The sequence below is a fragment of the Quercus lobata genome, chromosome 8, assembly GCF_001633185.2.
Source record: "Quercus lobata isolate SW786 chromosome 8, ValleyOak3.0 Primary Assembly, whole genome shotgun sequence".
NCBI classification, from domain to species: domain Eukaryota; kingdom Viridiplantae; phylum Streptophyta; class Magnoliopsida; order Fagales; family Fagaceae; genus Quercus; species Quercus lobata.
In genome coordinates this window covers 9414309-9434330 of record NC_044911.1, presented here as the reverse complement: position 1 = coordinate 9434330, position 20022 = coordinate 9414309, and the positions used below count along the sequence as shown (strand labels likewise).

Here is a 20022-nt window from a genome sequence, read left to right as displayed (position 1 = left end):
TAAATTTTACATATTAATATATATATATATATATATATATATTTATATATATATATTATAGAAACCAATCAATTATTTCATTGGATCAACAAAAACTTCTGTCTTTTCTTTAGTAACACAAGGTAGCCTTATCATATGATGATCGCCAATAATTTTCAACCATGTGCAAGATAAAATTGCATACAGTTGTCCGCAACTAATCAAATCTAGCAATGTGTAAAGGAAAATATTAAAGATGATTGGGTCGGGTGAAATGTTATCAAACTTGTAATCCGCCCATAAATAGAAAACTTTAAAATTCATAACCTAATTTCGACCTATCTGCTTATTTGAAAATCGCCTACAACCATTCTGATTGGGTAAAGAGGTCATCTACACAAAATGTATGGACATAGTTGGACACCCCTAGTCTCAAGGGCAATTGGTAAAAATTATCATTTATGGCAAAAAAACTTATGGCTTGTTTGGATGGAGGAGGGAAGGAGGGAGAGTGAAGGGGAATAGAGTAGAGTTAGCTAAAAATAAGCTAATTTTGTGTTAAAATTACTCTATTCTACTTTACTTTCTCTCCTTCTCCTTCAATTCAAACAGACCATTAAGTTTTAGGGGGTTCATAGAGAACAAAGTACGATGTGAGGATATGAATGAGATTTTTTTTTTTTTTTTTTGAGAAACAGATTTTTGGATTTCTTTTTTAGCCAAACTTTTAGCCCAACCTGACGTGGCGTGTTTAACTATGAGATAATGTCCTCTTATAGCAACTATTCCTAGTTTATTTATGCTAGATGGTAACATTTTTTTTATTTTATTTTTAATTTCAGATAGCAACATCAATTCGTCTCTAAGTTGATAAATTAAATATCATTAATGTCACAAATCTCTTTACCAATGGTCAAAAGTCAAAAGTCAACTATGATGAAAGTGACAAATTATACATAAATTGCAGTGCGATGCTTATGTAAATAAAAGAAATACACTGTACAAACACGAACAATTAAATAGATACACCAATGGAAATGGTACAGTTGGTAAGGCTCGGGCATTTCATTTAATTCACTTAGATTCGAATTCCACTACTAGTAGTCTTTCGTTAGTAGACATCCATAAAAATTGGAGATTCTAGCCTTTTGCCCTTAATTTTTAAAAAAATTAGCAATATGCCCCTATTTCGAAACTATATAGGGATATGCCCCTATTTCAATACTCGATTACCATAAAATCGAGTTTCAATGAAATACTCGATTCATAGAAAATCGAGTTATATCGAATAAAACTAAAAAAAAAAAAAAAGAGCATAAAACTCGATTTTAGGGAAGTCGAGTTCCAAAACGCCGCTCACTATAGGGCTTAAAAACACCACTATAGGGCCCATTGAACCTGCATTGGACTAAAAAATTTTTTTTTGCAGGAAAACGCCGCTATAGGGATCTAAAACGTCACTATAGGGCCTAAAAACGCCACTATAGGGCACCCAGAACAAGGCGATTTACACTTACAAAATTTTTTGCAGGAAAACGCCGCTATAGGGATCTAAAACGTCACTGTAGGGCCTAAAAACGCCACTATAGGGCACCCAGAACAGGGCGATTTACACTTACAAAATTTTTTGCAGGAAAACGCTGCTATAGGGACTTAAAACGTCACTATAGGGCTGAAAAACGCCATTATAGGGCACCCTGAATATGGGCCAATCACACTTATAAAAAAATTTGCAGGAAAACGCTGCTATAGGGTTTTAAAACGTCACTATAGGGCTTAAAAACGCCATTATAGGGATCCCTGAATATGGGGTAATCACACTTATAAAATTTTTTTTGCATGGAACTCGATTTTCTGAAACTCGAATTCCATGGAAATTTTTTTTTTTTTTTAATTTTTTTTAAGTTTGATCGGGCATTAATCGATTTTCTACAAATCGAGTATTTAATTGAACTCGATTTTAGGATAATCAAGTATCGAAATAGGGACACACTCCTATATAGTTTGCAAACAGGGGCATATTGCCAATTTTTTTTTTTTTAAATTAAGGGTAAAATGCCAGAATCTCCCATAAAAATTAGCCTATGGGTTTTAACCTGAGTGCTTTGCCTAAAAGCTGGCATAACTTAACTAATCCCCATTTTTGTTTTATTAAGAAAAAAATAAAAATAAAATAGTTCCTAAAAAATTAAAAGAATATCTTAACTCTAAAGTACTGAAAAAAGGTAGATAATTAAAATTTTAGTACAATACTGTAATGAATTATCTTTTAATTTTCTTAAAAATTTAATAAAATTGTTCTACCTAAAATTAACCATCTTAATAATCAATAATTTACTTGAAATTTTGGTAATAAAATATTATTACCACTGTCCCCAAAAAAAAAAAAATTAAGGCGGTGGTGGGGTCTAGCATAATTAGCAGATGAGAAAGGAGCATTTATAGCAGCGATCAGTGGTAATGAAAAGACTCAAGATGGTGGGGACTGGGACTGAAATTGAGGTAGCACTTTTGTTTGCAGAAATCGTAGAGATACAAAGACTTTGGTCTTGAAAAAGTTGAAGGTGACTCATTTGGAAATCTTCCACACGTCCAAGTCATTCAGAGCAAGATTTGTCTAACTTTTGGGAAAATCATTGAGGATATATAATAGGAAACATTTGGACATCTATTGAGAATTTCTATGTATAGTTAGAAGTTCCTCCAAGCTTATTGGAGGTTCAATTCGACTATTAAAGGATGTTCTTTTATACATAGCCACATAGGTTGCATTAACAGCATCTAGGTTGAATGATGGGCTATTCAGCATGGACTCTCCAAGATTGTTCATATTTTGTCTAATGTTTATTTTTTTGAGATTATTGCAAGATGCATTAACCTTGCAGTTCAAACTATTTCCCCTTAAACTTTCAAATAATTTATGCATGAAGATGTGTCAATTTAGATACAAAGTCCTTAGCATTTAATTTTGTTCTTAATTGCAAAGAATTGTTAAATTGGTGATTGAGGATGGTCTCTCCACACGGATATTATGAAGCTAATATATGTGTATTTTTTTGCTAAATAGGGTTTGAATATATGCAGCCTAATAAGGCGATGTTTGTTACTGTTATTTAAACAACAGTTTTCAATGTTTAAACAACATTACACGTATTTCTACACACTTTTCAGTATTTTCATAAAACAACAACAACATTATTAAAAATCTCTTACCAAATGGGCCTTAAAGCATTACAAGTTTTTATTTTTTATTTTTTATAATAATTTTATCAATGTCCAACTTTTGTGTATCAATATTTTGTTTGGGATTTGAAGGGCATGGCATCTTGTCACCAGGTTGAGTCCATTATTAGTTTTTTTTTTTTTTTTTTTTAATAATAAATCTGATCACATATGGTTATATTTCTACCTATAGACATATTATTATTATTATTATTTTTTTGGTAAAAATTATTATTATTATTATTATATTTTAACTTTCTATTTCATTCTTACCTCAAAAAAAAACTTTCAATTTCATTCTCTTATGGATCTTTATCCATTTATATTTCTATTCATAGATCTCTTAAAATTCTATTAAGATCTTATTATGGAATTAGTAGCCGTCTTAACCAGTTTAATAGTTTTCCTAGAAAGTGACCTTTACAAGAACCATTTCCCAAAATATTATATTATTATATCCAAAAAAGTAGCTTTCGCAAACTTATGGCACCGCTACAATAATTTAAAGGGATTTTGATCCTTTTAAGCCTTTTGGTGAATTATTATTTTCTATTTTCTTACCATAGCTCCTCACAGTCACAATGTTGATGAAGTTAATTACTTTTTAAAAAAGAAAACGTCAAATGAACAATTGAGACGACTTTCTCAAAGTATAGCTTTCAAAATTAAACAGACTCTTCTCACGACGCTTGAGAGAGTCATATAGATACCGAAGCTTTTACTAATTCTAAAAATTCTTAGTCCCAACAACCTCTAACTCTAACTCTCTAATTCGCCACTACAAATAGAAAACTTCAAATCTGGATAACAGAAGTACGTAGGAGTTCTGATGACCGTGCATGTTTACTCAATCATTAATATTTTTGTGAAATCTAAGGACACATTCAATCTTGTACCAAGTTTTACACGTTGAAGTCGTCTATGGTGATTAGAGGATACTTTTTCGTTCATTATTATTATTTTTATTTATATGGACTCACTATTCACAATTGGCTACTCAAGCCATTTGTGAAATTAGAGATGTATCGACACTAAATTTTTTTATAAAAAAAGTTGTATTCCTAATATGGGTAATGTTAACGGGATACCCTTAAGGCAATTGTTAATAAACTATAATAGAAAAGTTTTGATACTACGTTTATTGAAAATATAAAAAGTTGTCAACAAAATTAATTGCTTTATCATTTTCCCTTAAAAATATTTCTAAATTAGGGCATTGGATAACATTTCCCTTCTAATATTATTAGTAAAAAGTTTGGCTATAAATTTTGTTATAGCTTAAGGTTACAACTTCTATTGAACAAATTAACATAACTACATAATTTGAAAATTTAATTGTTGGATTACATGTTCTTTATTCTATTAACATACATATCAAATTTTGTGTCAATCAGATATTGTATACTATATGATCCATAAACTTATTTTTCATGCATAATTTTATAATATAAAAACTTACAATTTAAACAATTGAATGATGACACAACTATTGACTTTTAATATTTTGGAAATGTTGTAAGCATTGAGGATATAAGAAGAAAATGCAATCCAATGGTAGATTTGTAAAAATTCACGTTCAATAAAAAAGATATTAAGTGAAATTATAGCGTTGAGCTATAACTAAATTTGTAACCAACTTTATCGGTATTATTATTATTATTTCTTTAAAGGAAGCTTTATGATTTTATCATTAGGCCTTGACAATTTTATTTTATTTTTTATTTTTTTTAAGGTTCCAATTAGTTCAACTATAAAATCTCGAAAACTCTAATTAGTCCTCTCGAAAAAGGATTTAGATTAAAATGCTATCCAAATTACTATTTTATTTTTGGGTAGAGTCTTGGTTGGAGAAGTTATGAGAAGGGTAGAACCAAGTCTAAAATTAAGATATAGGTCGCCACAACAAGTAGAGATTAGAAAACTTCAAATTAAGAGATAGCATAACAGGTCCACCACGCACCACCAACAGCAACAGCAACATCAAACAGCAAACGGCACACAGCAAGCAACATAACGCTAATATAAATACTTACCTACCTTCCGGCATTTCTTCCACTCATCTCTCTCTTTATTTCTTTCAAAACGCACAGACAGACAGACAGAAAAACAGAGAGAGAGAGAGAGAGACTCTCTTTGTGATAGCTCAAAATTCTCAAAAATTTCTGTACAAACATGCTTTGATATTAAATTACCGTATACCTGACACAAAATTTTATTTATTGTAACGTACGCATCCCAAGCGTAGCTTAGCAAAATGGAGGCACCTTTGTCCTTTGTTTCAAAAGCGAGGACCGCCTTTCATTCTGCTGCTGCGAAAGCGGAGCGTGTTTTCTCTGATTTTAAACCCGATCGAGGTACCACTCTTTTTTTTTTGCTTTGAATATGCTTCACAAGTTTTCATTTCTATTTTTACTATTTATTAATGTTTATTGTGCGTTTTTTTTAATTCGAGAAGATTCTGATAAACAATTACCGAAGAATTCGACAAGCCAATCGGACGATGAATCTCCAAGCAACGAGCGCGAAACCAAGGTAAATCTTTTTTTTTTTTTTTTTGTTAGTTTGAATTGGCAATCTGAGGAGATTTCGAATTGGATTTGATTTGGTTTTGTTTCGGTCTGAATTGGAAATGTAGGATCAAAATGTTCAAAAACTTGATGCGTTTTGTGGTTTTTGACTGAATGTGGATGCATTCATGACGATTTTTTTATTTTTTTTTGTTTGGTTCCCAAGAAACGCGAGGAAAATAAGAAAAGAAGCGGAATAACTTTTTGCCAAATAAATTAGCTTTCTTGAAATTAAGCTACCTTGTTGATATGTGTCTCACCTTTCAACAAATAAGCTACAGGAAACTACGGGATTTGTGTGCATTTTTTTTTTTTGGGGGTAGAAATAACAGAAAATGGAGTGCTGATCTCGATTAAGCTTAATTGTTGTTTTGCAATTAGTTGTGTGTGTGTGTGTGTTTAACATACAATCAATGCGTGAAAGAAATTTTAACAATCAATCACAGCCTGAAAAAAATTATTTGATCTTACTTAGGATGCTTAAATGTTCTTAATTTATCTGATCATTCACAATCTGCTTAATTTATTGATGTTTGTGTGTGTGTAATTTTGGCATCCATTTAGTGTGCGAAAGAAATTTTTACAATCAATCATAGTATGAAAAAAAAAAAAAATTTGAACTTTCATAGGATGCTTAAATTTCTTTAATTTATTGGGTCGTTGAAAACTTGCTATTATTGTTTTGATGGGATAATAATAATGTATAGGTTTCCAATGAATCGAAGAACTTGAGGTGGAGACCTGCACCGATAGGGACGAAGCAGGATTGGCAGGATAGACTCAGGAGCATTAAATTTGGGAGGAAAAGCTTTGAAGATACTGAAAAAGTCGAAAACCCAGCCATGTCTGTTCCATTTTATGATGAAAATCTGTACCTGCTGAACATGAAAAATGATCTTGAAGCTAAGGTATCTTTCTATATGCTTGAAAATCTATATGCTTCATTCTTTGTGTATGTGTACTGTTTTACGCATGAAGTTGAACCAGCTTCATATGGTTCCTGTCTGTGGGGTTACTCTATTTTGCTACATATAAAATATGTAAGAAAGTTTGCCAAAGTGGTGTTACAACTTACTTATTGTTAGAATGAAATAAAGAATTGGCATAATAAACTGGGACTAAATTGTGTGGGCAGAGCAAGATAACAGAATGGAAAAATGGGGAAAATTTATACAAGCCAATACTGTCATGACATAAATATTTTCTAAAGCTCTTAATTTAACATCAAGAATATGTTTGAGTTCTATAAGCAGTTTTGACAATGAAGAATAGTTGGATTGATCAAGATGCATAACTAAATCTTTGGCATGTATGAAAAATAAAACTATTACCCTCATACCTGTCCTGCATGTGTATGGGTGGAGTGTTCATAGAAATGAATCACACTTATTAGGGAAATTTTTTGAAGTTCTTGGAGCATTCTTTAATCCTTGCCTGCATAAGGAAAAATGCAGATCCTTTGAAGGCTTTTGCCCCCTCCTTTTTCTAGTGAATTTAATATCTTTTGAATGATAAAAGTGAAGCCAGTAACAGTTTCTGTGGGCTTCAATATATGGTACTTTGATAGATGATGAAGAAATGCACAATCATAGTCTTTCTACATACTTAATAGCCTGAAAGGTTGGGATTGCTAAATTGTTATTGTTAATAAAGGTCCATGGCATTTTCATGTCTGTTTGCTTTTAAGGATGGAATTTATTTTCATACTGAGAAGTGGAATTTGATATTCTTTCTAGAGTGCAGAAGTGATACCCACGGTAGAAGGTTTTGTTGCTGTCAGCACAGAGAGTATTCCTCCATCGTCTGTCATTAAGCAACTGGCTGTAGCTGTTGAGTAAGTTTTTGTTGTTCAAATTTTTTGCCTCTATTTTTTTTGCTGTTAACTTTGGCTTTCCCTTTTGTGGAGGAAGAAAATACATTTTGCAATTCAAAACAACCCTCACACACCCCCCCCCCCCCCCCCCCCCCCCCCCCCCCCCCCCCTCCACCCACTCTGTGGGTACATGCAGTGCATGCATTGCTGTAATCTTTAGTTACCATAATATGCTAGAAGTGACACTATAAAATTTCTAAAAGTTAAATTTTATCTGTGGTCCAAGCGCTTGGAAAATAGTTCAACAGATGATTATGAGATTTCATTTCTTTGTTCCCGGTGTTTTTTGAACTTGCTTCCCTACAACCTTTGCACATCTTGCACAGGGCTGGAAAGAAGTTGAAGTCATTGAAAGACTGTCTGGCATCATCTGCAAGTTCTTCACCTGTCAGGGAGAGGGCTGGCCTCAGTCTCTCTGCAGTCAAGTCGTTAGTGCTTCGTGAAAAGGAGGAGAAGCTTACATTTGATTATGGTGATAATGAGAAAGTTCTGTCTTTGATTAATTCACTGTTTGATGCAGGTATGTGCACATTTTTTGTGACCTGGTTGCAGAATCTTCCTGTTGGATGAACTTTTTATCTTTTATTTTTTTTGCATTTTCCTGTGATGATCTTTCACTTCTGTTGTAATATATGCAAGATATTTGCAGAGGGAAATTTTCTCAGAAGGAAGATCAGCTATGATTCAGAGGCAACCACAGTAACATCTTTGCCAAGAGATATTCATGGTGCTCCTGCTGAAAGCCTTGTTGTTAAGCTAGCTGAAGTTATTGGAAGCTTCAAAACCCTGCGGAAAATGGTGCTGTTTTGGAGCAGGGTTGTTGCGGAAGTAAGTCAGTTTCACAGAACTTGAATTTTCTGGTCTTTTCAAAACAGTTTCTATTTAAGAATAAATATTATACATGCTTTACAATTCATTGGGATCTGGTTTTTTGAATCTTTTCTTTGAGGTATACGAGGTGCATGTGTGGAAAGATATGTTGTCAATGCAGTGAAATTTGTCATCTTAAATTAAAATTCATCCATCATCTTTGGAAAGGAAAATAAAAACTGCACATGTTCTAGTGATATTTACAAAGTTAATGATCACTTTCAGTACATATCGGTGCAAGTTTCTCCTGTTAAGTAATATTCTTATTCTGTTTTCACCTAGAGCATAGTTTTTGGTATATTATCACTAGTTTTTGAGATAGCAATATAGCATCGCTTTGATACATTGGAATAGGATGCATTAATGCTTCTTTATCATTAATCTTCAGATAACATATGTTCTGAATTCTATTGCATATGTAGCTGAGAAGAGTTTGGTCTGAAGGGCAATATGTGGCTGGAATTCCTATGGATGAGATTCCGGATCTAAATTCCTGTCTATTGTATCAGCAGTTGCAAGTTATTAATTGCTGTGTTTCCCGGAAAAGGCGTCAGGCTATTGCCACTGAATCATTAGACTCCGTCATGAGGGAGGTCACTACAGATGCTGCAGAATCAGCTTCTTCTAAAGACATGCTTCCTTCAAGCCCTATTTTGTATGCTAGAATAAGCACTGGAGAGCTTGTCCTTCGACTAGGTGCTGATTGTCCATGCAGTAATCTTACAATGTTGGAAACTGGTGAACCTGTGTACTCCCCAGTGACCCAGGTCTGGTTAATAATTTATGCTAAAAAATAACTCCCATTGTATACTCCTGTACCTGAGATCTTTATGTACTGATAAATGTAGGAAGCACCTTTGCTTACAGAAGATCTTATCAAAGAAACTGAGGAATTTGTGCTTCGAACAGGCAGGTTAGTATACTAGGAATTTCATCTAACTCATTCAGTTGTATTCATGTTTTGAGCCTTTTTTTTTTTAATTATTGTTTAAATGGTCCTTATATGTACCCTTTAGATATGTAGCCTTTGTGAATGTAATCTGTTAAATACAAGTATCATCTCTGTGCCTTTCATATGCTTGACCTGCATTCATTCATTCCACCTCACCCCATTATCCCCTGAGCCGGGGCCTTGGAGCTATATTCTTTATGTTCAGTGGGCCTTAAATAGCTTTTCTTCATTTGAAAAGCTATGCAAACATGTTTTTCTTCATCTCTGCTGGCAGTATTTGATTGTTGTTTTCAAATTCAACCTGTCACAGGATTAAGGCAGCTAATATTTTTTTAATTAGAAAAAGGCTTACTGTCTGCACACACGTAAATGTGTGTATAGGTTCCCAAGCTTTTTCCTTGTGATTCAAACGTTTAAAAAATGTTATTTTAACTGCAGAAGTGAAATACATAAATGTGGCTGAAGAGAAGTCAATTTATGCATATTATTATCATTTAGATCATAATATCATTTACATATAAAAAAAAAATACTTTATTAATTCTTGGTGGCACTCCTATAAGATGCTGTATATTTAATAAAGGCTAGTCATATATGGACCTTTTGTTTTGGCAATGAGCTCTAGCTCAAAGGGCACCCCTTTCTTGTAAAAGCAAGATGGAGGGTGAGGTGGTGGGTTCAAGACCCACCAGATGTGCGTGTGTGTAACTTACGAATAAAAAAGAAACGACCTTTTGTTTTGCTAATTATTTTCTCCTCATGACTACTTATATTAAAAATGCTCAGTATGATTTTATCTTGTTTAAAGTACATTTATTCTTATTCTTTTTGGCATTCTTTGACAAATTTCCTTACCTTTTATCATCATTCATCAGTGTTGGTGCTGGGTGTTCTCAACTCCTCTCTGACATGCAGGCTTTCAAGGTTAAGTTCTATGACGTAGAAAGTCTCTTCAATTTTTCTATACACTGGACGCTTAAATTTAGTAAGAATGTTGTCTAATGTTTAATTTAACTAGATTATGTTAATTATCATGTGTCAGGCTGCAAATCCTGGTTGTATTTTGGAAGATTTCGTAAGATGGCACTCCCCTCCTGATTGGTTAGAAACTGAGCCAATTACGGAGGGTCAAGAGACTTCAGCTGGTGTTGACATATCGTCCACAAAAGGTCAACTAAGTAGTCGAATGCAAAAAGAAGGTGGAAATCATTCTCCGTCATCCATTGCTATATTATTTTTGCTGCATTGGGGTTTTTTTTTTTTTTTTTGGCTTTGTTCCAGGAAATTAAATACATACGAGCAGCAGATTAGTTTTTTTAAGCTTTGTTTCAGGAAAATAAATACATATGAGCAGGGTGTGGATTTGTTTTGCTTCTTAAGAAAATGTTTTACTTTATTTTCCTTGTCGTTGATTTAGTTTTAATGGCAACACTTGCTATGTGTGAGTGAAATTCCTAAAAAGATGTTACGAGACTAATTTGATTATCATTGTGATGGATGATATATATGATATGTATATTTTATGTTTATACAATGGATAATGACATCGGGTGTATATTGTGTGCTTTGTAGCCATCACCTGCTTGACCCTACCCCCTACGTGTTTTGCGAACTATGTTATTCTCCTTTTGTGGGTTGTTCTCTAACTTATCAATTTGATGGGTATTGAGTGCAGACCATGTGGCATCAGAATGGATCTGCATGGGCTGTTATGGGTGTTGCCTTGTGCTATTAAAAGGATTTTTTCAAAGCCTTGAATTACTTGAATGGCATCTTATCACTTCTGTTCGAGCAGACTAGTCTGCTAAGGAATCAAACCAGATGTGTGGGAAACTTTTCCTTCATTGGTGTACATGTTTTATAAAGATTCTTTGACATGGGTAGCTTGTGGGTAGGTGATGAATGGGACGTGCTGCATTATAGTCAGATGAATTAAACTGTAGTCAGTCTGTAACCTGGTCTTCAGGGCTTAAGGTTTAAATATGCCTTTTTGGAGTGTGAGAACTGTAAATAGATTATTTATTTATTGGTGATGTGAGCATATAGTTTGTAGTTGCAATTTATGAGAGTTTATTAGCATCTGAAAGGCTTAGAAAATTGTGGGGCATGCTATAGTTCTGGTTTTGTAACTTTTGCTTGTCTTGAATTTGTGTAGCATGTGCCCTGTAGAATGCACTAGGCAAATGGAAAACTAAGTTTGTTATTGTTCTTGTAATGAGTCTGTACCTTATAATTCATACTGGCATCTAGAAGTTTTACAAGCTGCTGCTTTATTGGTATTTCGTTATTCTTATAGGTAATTTATGGCGTGAGCTGTGGGAAACAGCTAAAGCAATACCAGCTGTCAAACAAACACCCATCTTTGAGGAGGATTTGGCTGTGTAAGTTGGAAGAACATCACTAATATTATTAGTCTAGATTTATTCCTTTATAAAGATAGCTATTTGACTAGAAAACATTGTACATTGGTTCTGTAGGGAAGGTATACTGAATGTTTTAGAGGACATGCCACCCTCTGAGCTTTTTGAGCAACTGTTTGTTTCTTTAGTAAGTTCTTTATTTGATGATGCAGGATTGCTTTTTCCAGTTTAACTGTTATTCATATTGTGTCTATATAATAGTTTTTCATATATTTATTTACTGGAAAATCATTCAACCAAACCATATACTTCAAACTAGAGCTCTGTAGGAAAACTGAGAAGTCTTCATTCTTGGATACCAGATGTATTAAATGTATTAGTTACAATTTCAGATATCAAGATTTTATATCATCATTCATGTCAAGAAATTAGGACTGTTTAAATTAATACTGATGTACCTGGCTAAATTTGGATATAGATATTTGTTTTTCCCTTTCTTTTTTTTAAAAAGGAAGGAATAATTGGCAATTCACCTGTTATTGTCTGGTCGAGGACCATCCTTCCATAAAATATATATTTCATCTTGATTTTGTTTGAGCAGATCTATGATCCTGCAATTTGGTATAAGCATCTCTACATTATTAACAAGATTAGTGGTAGCAATTTATTCTTATGCACGTTTTGCAAATTCAACCTTCATTTATCACTTTTATGCTGTGCTAATCATGTCTTTTATTCTGAAATATTCAGCTTGGTTTGGGATTTGTAATGGCCGAATCTATGCTGTCAACTAATAATAATTTGTCAAAGCTGTTCTATGAGTGTAAAGACTATGTTGTTGCCACTTGTCAAGGCAGATTCTGGAGTGAGAAAGTTGATGACCTTTGCCAGGTAGGTTTTATAAGACTGCAAGACACTGATATATGTGAAATAATTTGGTTGGACCAGAAACTTTTATTAGCCATTATAAGTGTCATTTGACAGCAGAATGATGACTGATCATATAGGTCTAGGATGTGTCACAGAAGTGAAAACCATTTGTGCTTTCCATGGTATTTTAGTGGACAGCTCTATAAATGGCACTACAGAAATGCAAAAGTGGATTTTATGCAATAATTAGTGTATTTTTTTTGATAGGTAAAAGAAAAAGTATTATAAAAGGTCTGCATTATGCACCAAAAAAAAAAAAAAAAGCAGCCAAAGGTTACAAAAAAGGAAAAAGAAAACAACAACTATATACAAGAGGGGAGCGAATCTACAAACAACTATATACAAGAGTGATTATTGTGAAATATAACTTTGCCAACAAGTAATAAAAAGGTCATAGACTTACATTTAATGTTGTGATAAACAAAATATTCTCATTACATGCAAGCATACATGTTATTGAGAACGTGTGTGTATAAACACAATCTGCTCCATCATTTTCTCCTATACTCCTCAAAACTCAAAATATAATATGTTATTGCATTTGAAAATTTTAATTACAACTTCATTTATTAGTTAAGAGTTTTATTCCATTTATGCATTAGCCATATCCCATAAAGCATAGTGTGTAGATGACTTGTGCATGAATGTAAAATTTTGTATGTTGGTGTGCTTTCTGTGACCCATTTATAAAATTCATATGAACCTTATGAAAACAAAGGAATGATAGTGAGGAAGTTGCTTGAAGCTGATCTGTTGAAATCCTACTCTAGGTATATGATACAGTGGAGACAATGTTACTCAATCCAGACGAAGTCCTAACAATGATGAAGCAGCCAGATGAAACAACTGCCACCACAGGTGAATTAAAACGTCGATTTAAGAGACTTGGCTTCAACTTTGGTGGCAAGGATAAACACTCAAGAAAACTAGCTTCAAACAATCAGAAGGATGTAGAAGAGAACCCAGGTCGCCAACCATTCTCAAATTTCTTTGACACCAAGTCATCTTTATTTTCTAAGAAGCCTCCTAAGCCAGAAACTGCTCCCCCTGCTGAACCTCTTCATCCAGTTGAAAATGATTGGATGGTTGTTTAGTAATACCTTTTTTTTTTGGGGTGGGGGGGGGGGGGGGGTGGGGGAGTGGTCCAGATTAAGCATCATGCTTTGATATTGCAGGTAACTGTAAATTATTTTGAAAAACCTGCTACTTTAGATACCATTAGCAACATTTGAAAGAATTTCTTGTTTGATTACACAGAAGGAATGAGAAAATGGAATGGCTCTTTCGAGTCCTTGAAAGTTAGTTCAACTTGTTAATTGAGTTTTGTGAGATTGGGATGTCGTATAGGATCCCATGTATTTAAAAATGTGTCTACAAGTAATATGAATGTAAATTTGGAGAGTTGTAAATCATGAACAGATGTTTTGGAGCGAAAGTATTATTATTACAATCACAGTTATAATGATGATATCACATGAAAGAATGCCCCTCTTTTTTAACCTCTTGCGCTCACCTTAGTCTCTGAGCTTGCTTGACTGCTAGTTGTGCTGGTGATATCATCTTAATTGGAATTATCACTTACCCTTCTGCTCTTCATTTTCCATGTCAAAGCTTAAATCCTTCGAGATGAATATCGGCAAGAGGATATTTGCTATGAATAATGCAGAGAGAATTACCGCACTGTGACAGATACATGAAAGAAAGAGTGAACAATTGTAATTGAAATGCACTAATCTGAATCTTGGTGGAACACTACACTCTCATGAGCTGAGGGCATTGGAGAGTGAAAAGGACCAACCTGATGATTTGGAGCTGGCCCTTTATGTCAGCGGGCTCGGCTTCGGACGAGACACCAAGAAGAAGAGAATAGGGGATGGCGTTGGTCCTCGGAGCCAGTAGAGAAAAGTTGTTTGGCCTGTGTGGAAAAAACTGGGTAGCTTCACAGCTAGAGAGCCAAAGCAGCTGAGGTGTCCTTGGATGTTTCTTGTGTTTGAGCTGTGATTGTAAGGGAAGCAATTGAGCATGGAATTGGATGCACAACATTGTAAAACTCCGAGTTGCAAAGCAGCAGTGTAGCAGAAGATTCCCCCTTTCAGACAACTCTCCTCTTCGAATGTTATCCAGCCAATTAAGCTCAGATAATGTTTTAATTGGGTAGAAGGGAATACTTATCTTCACGTGTCTGTTTTTCTTTCTTTTTCCTTTTTTGTTTTTTTAGGCTAGGACAATTACTTGCTCTCAGAGAAAGTTGAAGCAAGTGTCAAACTGAAAATTTCTATTTTTTACTTGCCCTCAAAATTTTACATTCTTTCACAAGTCATCTAATGTTAATTATGTTGCATACGCTAAACTATACACTGTCATATACACTACGCTAAATTATATACTGTCATATACACTCTTGCTGTATTTTTGTCATAAATGACAAGACATGCAAATCCATCAAAACGTTATTCCTGGCATCCTAGAGGAAAAGACACCGCAACCCTTTTAACCATCAGGAAAGCCTTTATACACAGCATGGGGACAACAGACAAGGATACAAAACAATTATGCTAATAATGGTGGAGTAAATGAAGGTGGCTACCCTTCTAAAGGAAATTACTGGTACACAAGAAGTAACAGCGAAACCATCTTGGAGGACATCAAAAGTTCACAAGGCCATATTTTAAATTTCAACACCAATTTATTGGCTGAAGTACATTTTTGACCCTTAACGTTTAGGTTTTTTTTTTTTTTTTTTTGGATCTATTTTCAAAAGTGTCCATCTCTGCTAGCAGCCTAGCAGTCCTCCTGTTAAGTGCCAAATACAATATCACAAATTGCCACATCACTCAACTCTTGGACAAAAAAAAAAAAAAAAAAAAAAACTAAACTAAACTAAACTGAAAACGATGTTGTTTGCTTAGAAATAAGTGAGAATAATCTCAAACTAATCCCAAAAACCGTGTTGTATGCTAACCGATCTCAAAACTTAGAATTGGAGTATTGCAATTTTCCCTTTTTCTAGGTTGGAACTAGGGATCAAAGCGTTGTAATCTTTATTTCTTCCTAGATGGTATCCACAACCAAAACTATGTAATTTTCTTCTTTATGATGTAATCTTTAAAGTTATTCAATAATCATGTATTTTATGAACGTTTTCTTATTTTTCATTTTAAACAAAATAAGTGGCGATTTCATTATAAAACCCTCGATCTAATAGGTAACATATGTCCAACTGAGTAATCACACCTACGAGGGCCCAAATCTTAAGAAAACGAGCTTTTTTTTTTTTAGGAAAACAATTAGTATCCTCACAGTTATTAGCAAATGTGACAAAGTTATTTGTTTAGAAGGACACACACACACGCACACACACACACACACACACACACACATATATATATGTGTGTGTGTGTGTGTGTGTGTGTGTGTGTGTGTAAAGAAACATATGTTATCATATGACATGACAGAACCTATAATCAAATTTGAAGTAGACACTATTATAGTATTGTGGGGTCAAAGAATTTGACAACCTCGACCCACTTTACACTAAGCCCAAGGCCCACGCTGAGGAGGAAGAAATGCCCGAGGACGAACGAAGAAAGCCCAAATTGCCTAGAAACATCGCCGAGGACAATCTTGTTCTCGGCCAACCCAAATCCTAGAAGGGAAGAACGGCACGCCATCGAAAGCAGCCTCCCAGAGCATCCCAAGAAGAAGGATAAGTATAGTAGGACAGCCATGAGAGCATGATGTAAGAGCAATTCAAGGAGAAACTATCACCTCCGCATTAAATGCCCACAACTAACGTTCTGGCCGCATTAATGAGGAAATGACCCCTGAACAGTGCTGTCTTGGTTGCTGCAACTCACAGAAGGTTTGGGAAGGTGGCTGATGGGACAAACACTAGAGTAGTGACCTGCATGATCAACAGATGGAGGACCAAGATCGACTGGAAGGGAATATATAATGTGACAAATCTTCTAGAAAAAGGGGCGGCAATGAGAAAGAGAGAATACAGGAGCAATTTGTATGATATTTGAAACCTTTGTAACCAAGCATCGAAGAAATAATAAGAACAACAAGCTCCTCGGATGAGGGCTGAGGACAGAATTTCACACTTCAATCCACGTCCTTGTTATTCGATCCATTCATAACCATGTCTAGTTGTTGTAACCCTCACTAAGGCCTAGTTTTTAAACCCATTCTCTACAAATTTATTATATTTGGCTAGTTGGGCCTGAGTCCACACATCTAATAGAAGAAGTGCTCAAACCTAGTCCCTACTATTGGCGTTGTCTATGGGAAAGAATTTGTGTGTTAGAAAAAGGCAACAATCAAGCATGGTAGGATTAGGTTCTCATCAAGCAGGCTCCCATCAGCTTGAACCGGCTAGATCCCAACAATAGGGTAACTTTCCCAACCCTGAGCGTGATCGAAATGAAGAGAATGGAAGGTTTCGAGAGGGAAGTGTGCACACCACTCAAATTAGCTGAAGTTATTCTCGTGTGGGCAGTCACGTGCTCCAGAGACAAAATAACAACCGGGCCATGCAACCAGAAGAAGTTAGGAGTCACGTATCCCAGAGATAGAATGATAAGCAGGCCATGCAGCGAGAGATAGACAATTTGAAGAGAAAGCTGCGCCATGCACAACGAAGGCAATCTCATTCTAGCCCTGACATGCCCTTCGATGATGAAAGCGATGATGAAAGCGATGATGACTATAGGCGAAGATTGAGAACTCCCCCAAGCAAGACCTTTTCTCATGAAAAAGAGCACTACCGGAGGCATAAACGTAAAAGCCCATCTCCTCGGGGCTTGGGAAACAATGCCACGAGCAGGGCACTAGATCAACTCTCCAAATCACCTTTCACACGCCATATAGAAGGGGCTACACTTCTTCGACGATTCCAGCAGCCAACCTTTGCCATTTATAATGGCAAAATAGACCCCGTGGAGCACGTGAGCCAGTTTAACCAAAGGATGGCCGTCCACTCTAAAAACGAGGCGCTGATGTGCAAGGTTTTCCCATCTAGCTTGGGACCAGTGGTGATGAGGTGGTTCAATGGCTTAAAGACAAATTCCATAGATTCGTATAGGCAGCTAACCCAAGCCTTTGGCTCCCGTTTTGTTACAAACAGCAGAGCTCCTTGGCCCTTGAGTGCTTTATTGTCGTTATCCATGCATGATGGACAAACTCTAAAGGCCTACTCGGACAGATATTGGGAGATATATAATGAAATGGATGACAATTTTGATGATGTCACTATCAGCACCTTCAAAAATAGTCTCCCAGCCGAGCATAACTTGAGGAAGTCTCTGACTGGCAAGTCTGCCACCAGTGTGTGCCAACTGATGGATCGGATCGATAAGTATAAGCGAGTAGAGAAAGACCAGCTGCAAGATAAGGGAAAAGAGAAGGTTATCCCTTAGGAGAGGAGGGATTTTAGGTCGAACCGATATAACAGCAATCGCCCGAGGAGAGATTTCGTAGGGCAATCCGGAGTAACCAACACACAGACTGACAATACTGTATTCTGAGAACCAGTACATCGGGTGTTGGAGAAAATCAAGAATGAGCCATACTTTAAGTGGCCGAATACGATGGCGGGAGAGTCTACGAGGCGCAATCAGAACTTTTATTGCCAATACCACCAGGACCACAGATATACCACGGAGAACTGCAGGAACCTCTAGAACTATCTGGACCAACTAGTTCGAGAAGGAAAGTTAAAGCACCCTCTGCATCATCCCAGTGGTCATCAAGGCCAGACCCATCAGGAACCCTAGAGAGATACTGCCCTAAGGCCACTCGTAAGGACGATCAATGTAATCTTGGCTGCGCCAGGAAGAACAGGCACGCGCCCTTCAAGAGTGTTATTTGTGGCCCAGCGGCCTGACGAGGAGTCCTAGCCAGAGCCGAAGAGGGCCAGAATGAATTTTCATCCAATCTTGAGTTTTTCAGAAGAAGACAAGATCGGAACCACCTAATCCTATGACAATGCGCTGTTGATCACTCTCAGAATCGGGGACTACGATGTGAAAAGAGTGATGGTGGATGGTGGCAGTGGAGCCGAGGTTATGTACCCCGACCTCTACAAGGGGCTGAGATTAAAACCGGAAGATTTGACGCCTTATAACTCTCCTTTGATGAGCTTCGACGGGAAGCTTGTTATTCCAAAGAGCATGATTAGGCTACCCATCCAGACCGCCCTAGATATAATGGAGGTGAACTTTATCGTGGTGGACACCTACTCTCCCTATACAGCCATCGTCGACAAACCCTGGCTCCATACCTTAGGGGCTGTTGCCTCCTCATTGCATCAGAAGGTGAAATTTCCGTTAGGGGACCAGGTTCTTGAAATCCGTGGCTGCCAATCCACGGCAAGGCAGTGTGTGGTGGCTGCCATTTCGCATAGGCTCGATGCGGAGTCCTCGACCTTTTCTGAAAAGAACTTATAGCAATCAAAGGCCCCAGTGTCGCCTCCTGATACAGCTCCCGAGGAGGCAAAATGCGAAGATCTAGAGAAGGTGGTCATTGGTGGTGACCCGGAGAGGTTCTTTTAGGTAGGGGCTTAGCTGCCTCTTCAGGAGAAGGAGGAGTTGATTGAGTTTCTCAAAAGAAATATTGACGTATTTGCATGGGATGCCTGCGATGCTCCAGGGATTGATCCAGCCTTCATCTGTCACCATCTCAATGTCAACTCGTCCATCACTCCCAAGAAGCAGCTACCTCGTCGCCCATCAAGAGAGCATGCAGATGCGATTAGGGATGAAGTGGTGAAGTTTAAGCGTGCAGAGGCTATCAAAGAGGTTTTTTACCCTGATGGCTGGCCAATATCGTGGTGGTTAAGAAGAAAAGTGGAAAATGGCGGGTTTGTGTAGACTTCACGGACCTAAACAAAGCATGCCCGAAAGACCCATTCCCCATGCCTCGGATAGACCAACTGGTGGATGCAACAGCGGGCCATCCTCGGATAAGCTTCTTAGATGCCTTTCAAGGCTATCATCAAATACCACTAGCCCTGGAGGATTAGGAGAAGACAACCTTTGTGACACCTACTGGGAACTACCACTACAAGGTAATGCCGTTCGGTCTGAAGAACACAGGGTCCACTTATCAAAGGATGATGACAAGAATATTCAAGCCGCAGTTGGGCAAGAGCATCGAAATCTATGTTGATGATATGGTGATGAAGAGTAAAGTGGTGTCCAAGCATTTAGGAGACCTCGGCAGCACCTTTGATGTCTTAAGGAAGCATAAGCTGCGCCTAAATGCTTCC

At 36.4% G+C, this 20022-nt stretch overlaps 3 protein-coding genes and 1 long non-coding RNA gene across 4 annotated transcripts; 3 read left to right on the top strand and 1 right to left on the bottom strand.

The window, feature by feature from the left end:
- Window positions 1-5166: 5166 nt before the first annotated feature.
- LOC115955883 lies at window positions 5167-13883 on the top strand. The gene is made up of 14 exons (XM_031074277.1): window positions 5167-5555; window positions 5657-5733; window positions 6476-6676; window positions 7505-7602; window positions 7968-8161; window positions 8291-8469; window positions 8934-9278; window positions 9360-9424; window positions 10338-10386; window positions 10505-10661; window positions 11759-11843; window positions 11940-12009; window positions 12573-12713; window positions 13523-13883. The coding sequence occupies exons 1-14, from the start codon at window positions 5456-5458 to the stop codon at window positions 13844-13846; spliced, it is 2085 nt and encodes a 694-aa protein (XP_030930137.1). The 5' UTR covers window positions 5167-5455; the 3' UTR covers window positions 13847-13883.
- A 132-nt stretch (window positions 13884-14015) lies between these two features.
- LOC115955884 lies at window positions 14016-15007 on the bottom strand. Its single transcript, XR_004084224.1, has 2 exons — window positions 14551-15007; window positions 14016-14432 (listed from the first exon to the last, which is right to left on the bottom strand). It is a non-coding gene; the product is annotated as an uncharacterized LOC115955884 (long non-coding RNA).
- A 2337-nt stretch (window positions 15008-17344) lies between these two features.
- LOC115956308 lies at window positions 17345-18172 on the top strand. The gene has a single exon (XM_031074728.1). It carries the CDS (start codon window positions 17345-17347, stop codon window positions 18170-18172), a length of 828 nt encoding a protein of 275 aa, XP_030930588.1.
- Window positions 18173-18790: 618 nt separating this feature from the next.
- On the top strand, window positions 18791-19624 carry LOC115956307. The gene is made up of 2 exons (XM_031074727.1): window positions 18791-19093; window positions 19331-19624. The coding sequence occupies exons 1-2, from the start codon at window positions 18791-18793 to the stop codon at window positions 19622-19624; spliced, it is 597 nt and encodes a 198-aa protein (XP_030930587.1).
- Window positions 19625-20022: the final 398 nt, after the last annotated feature.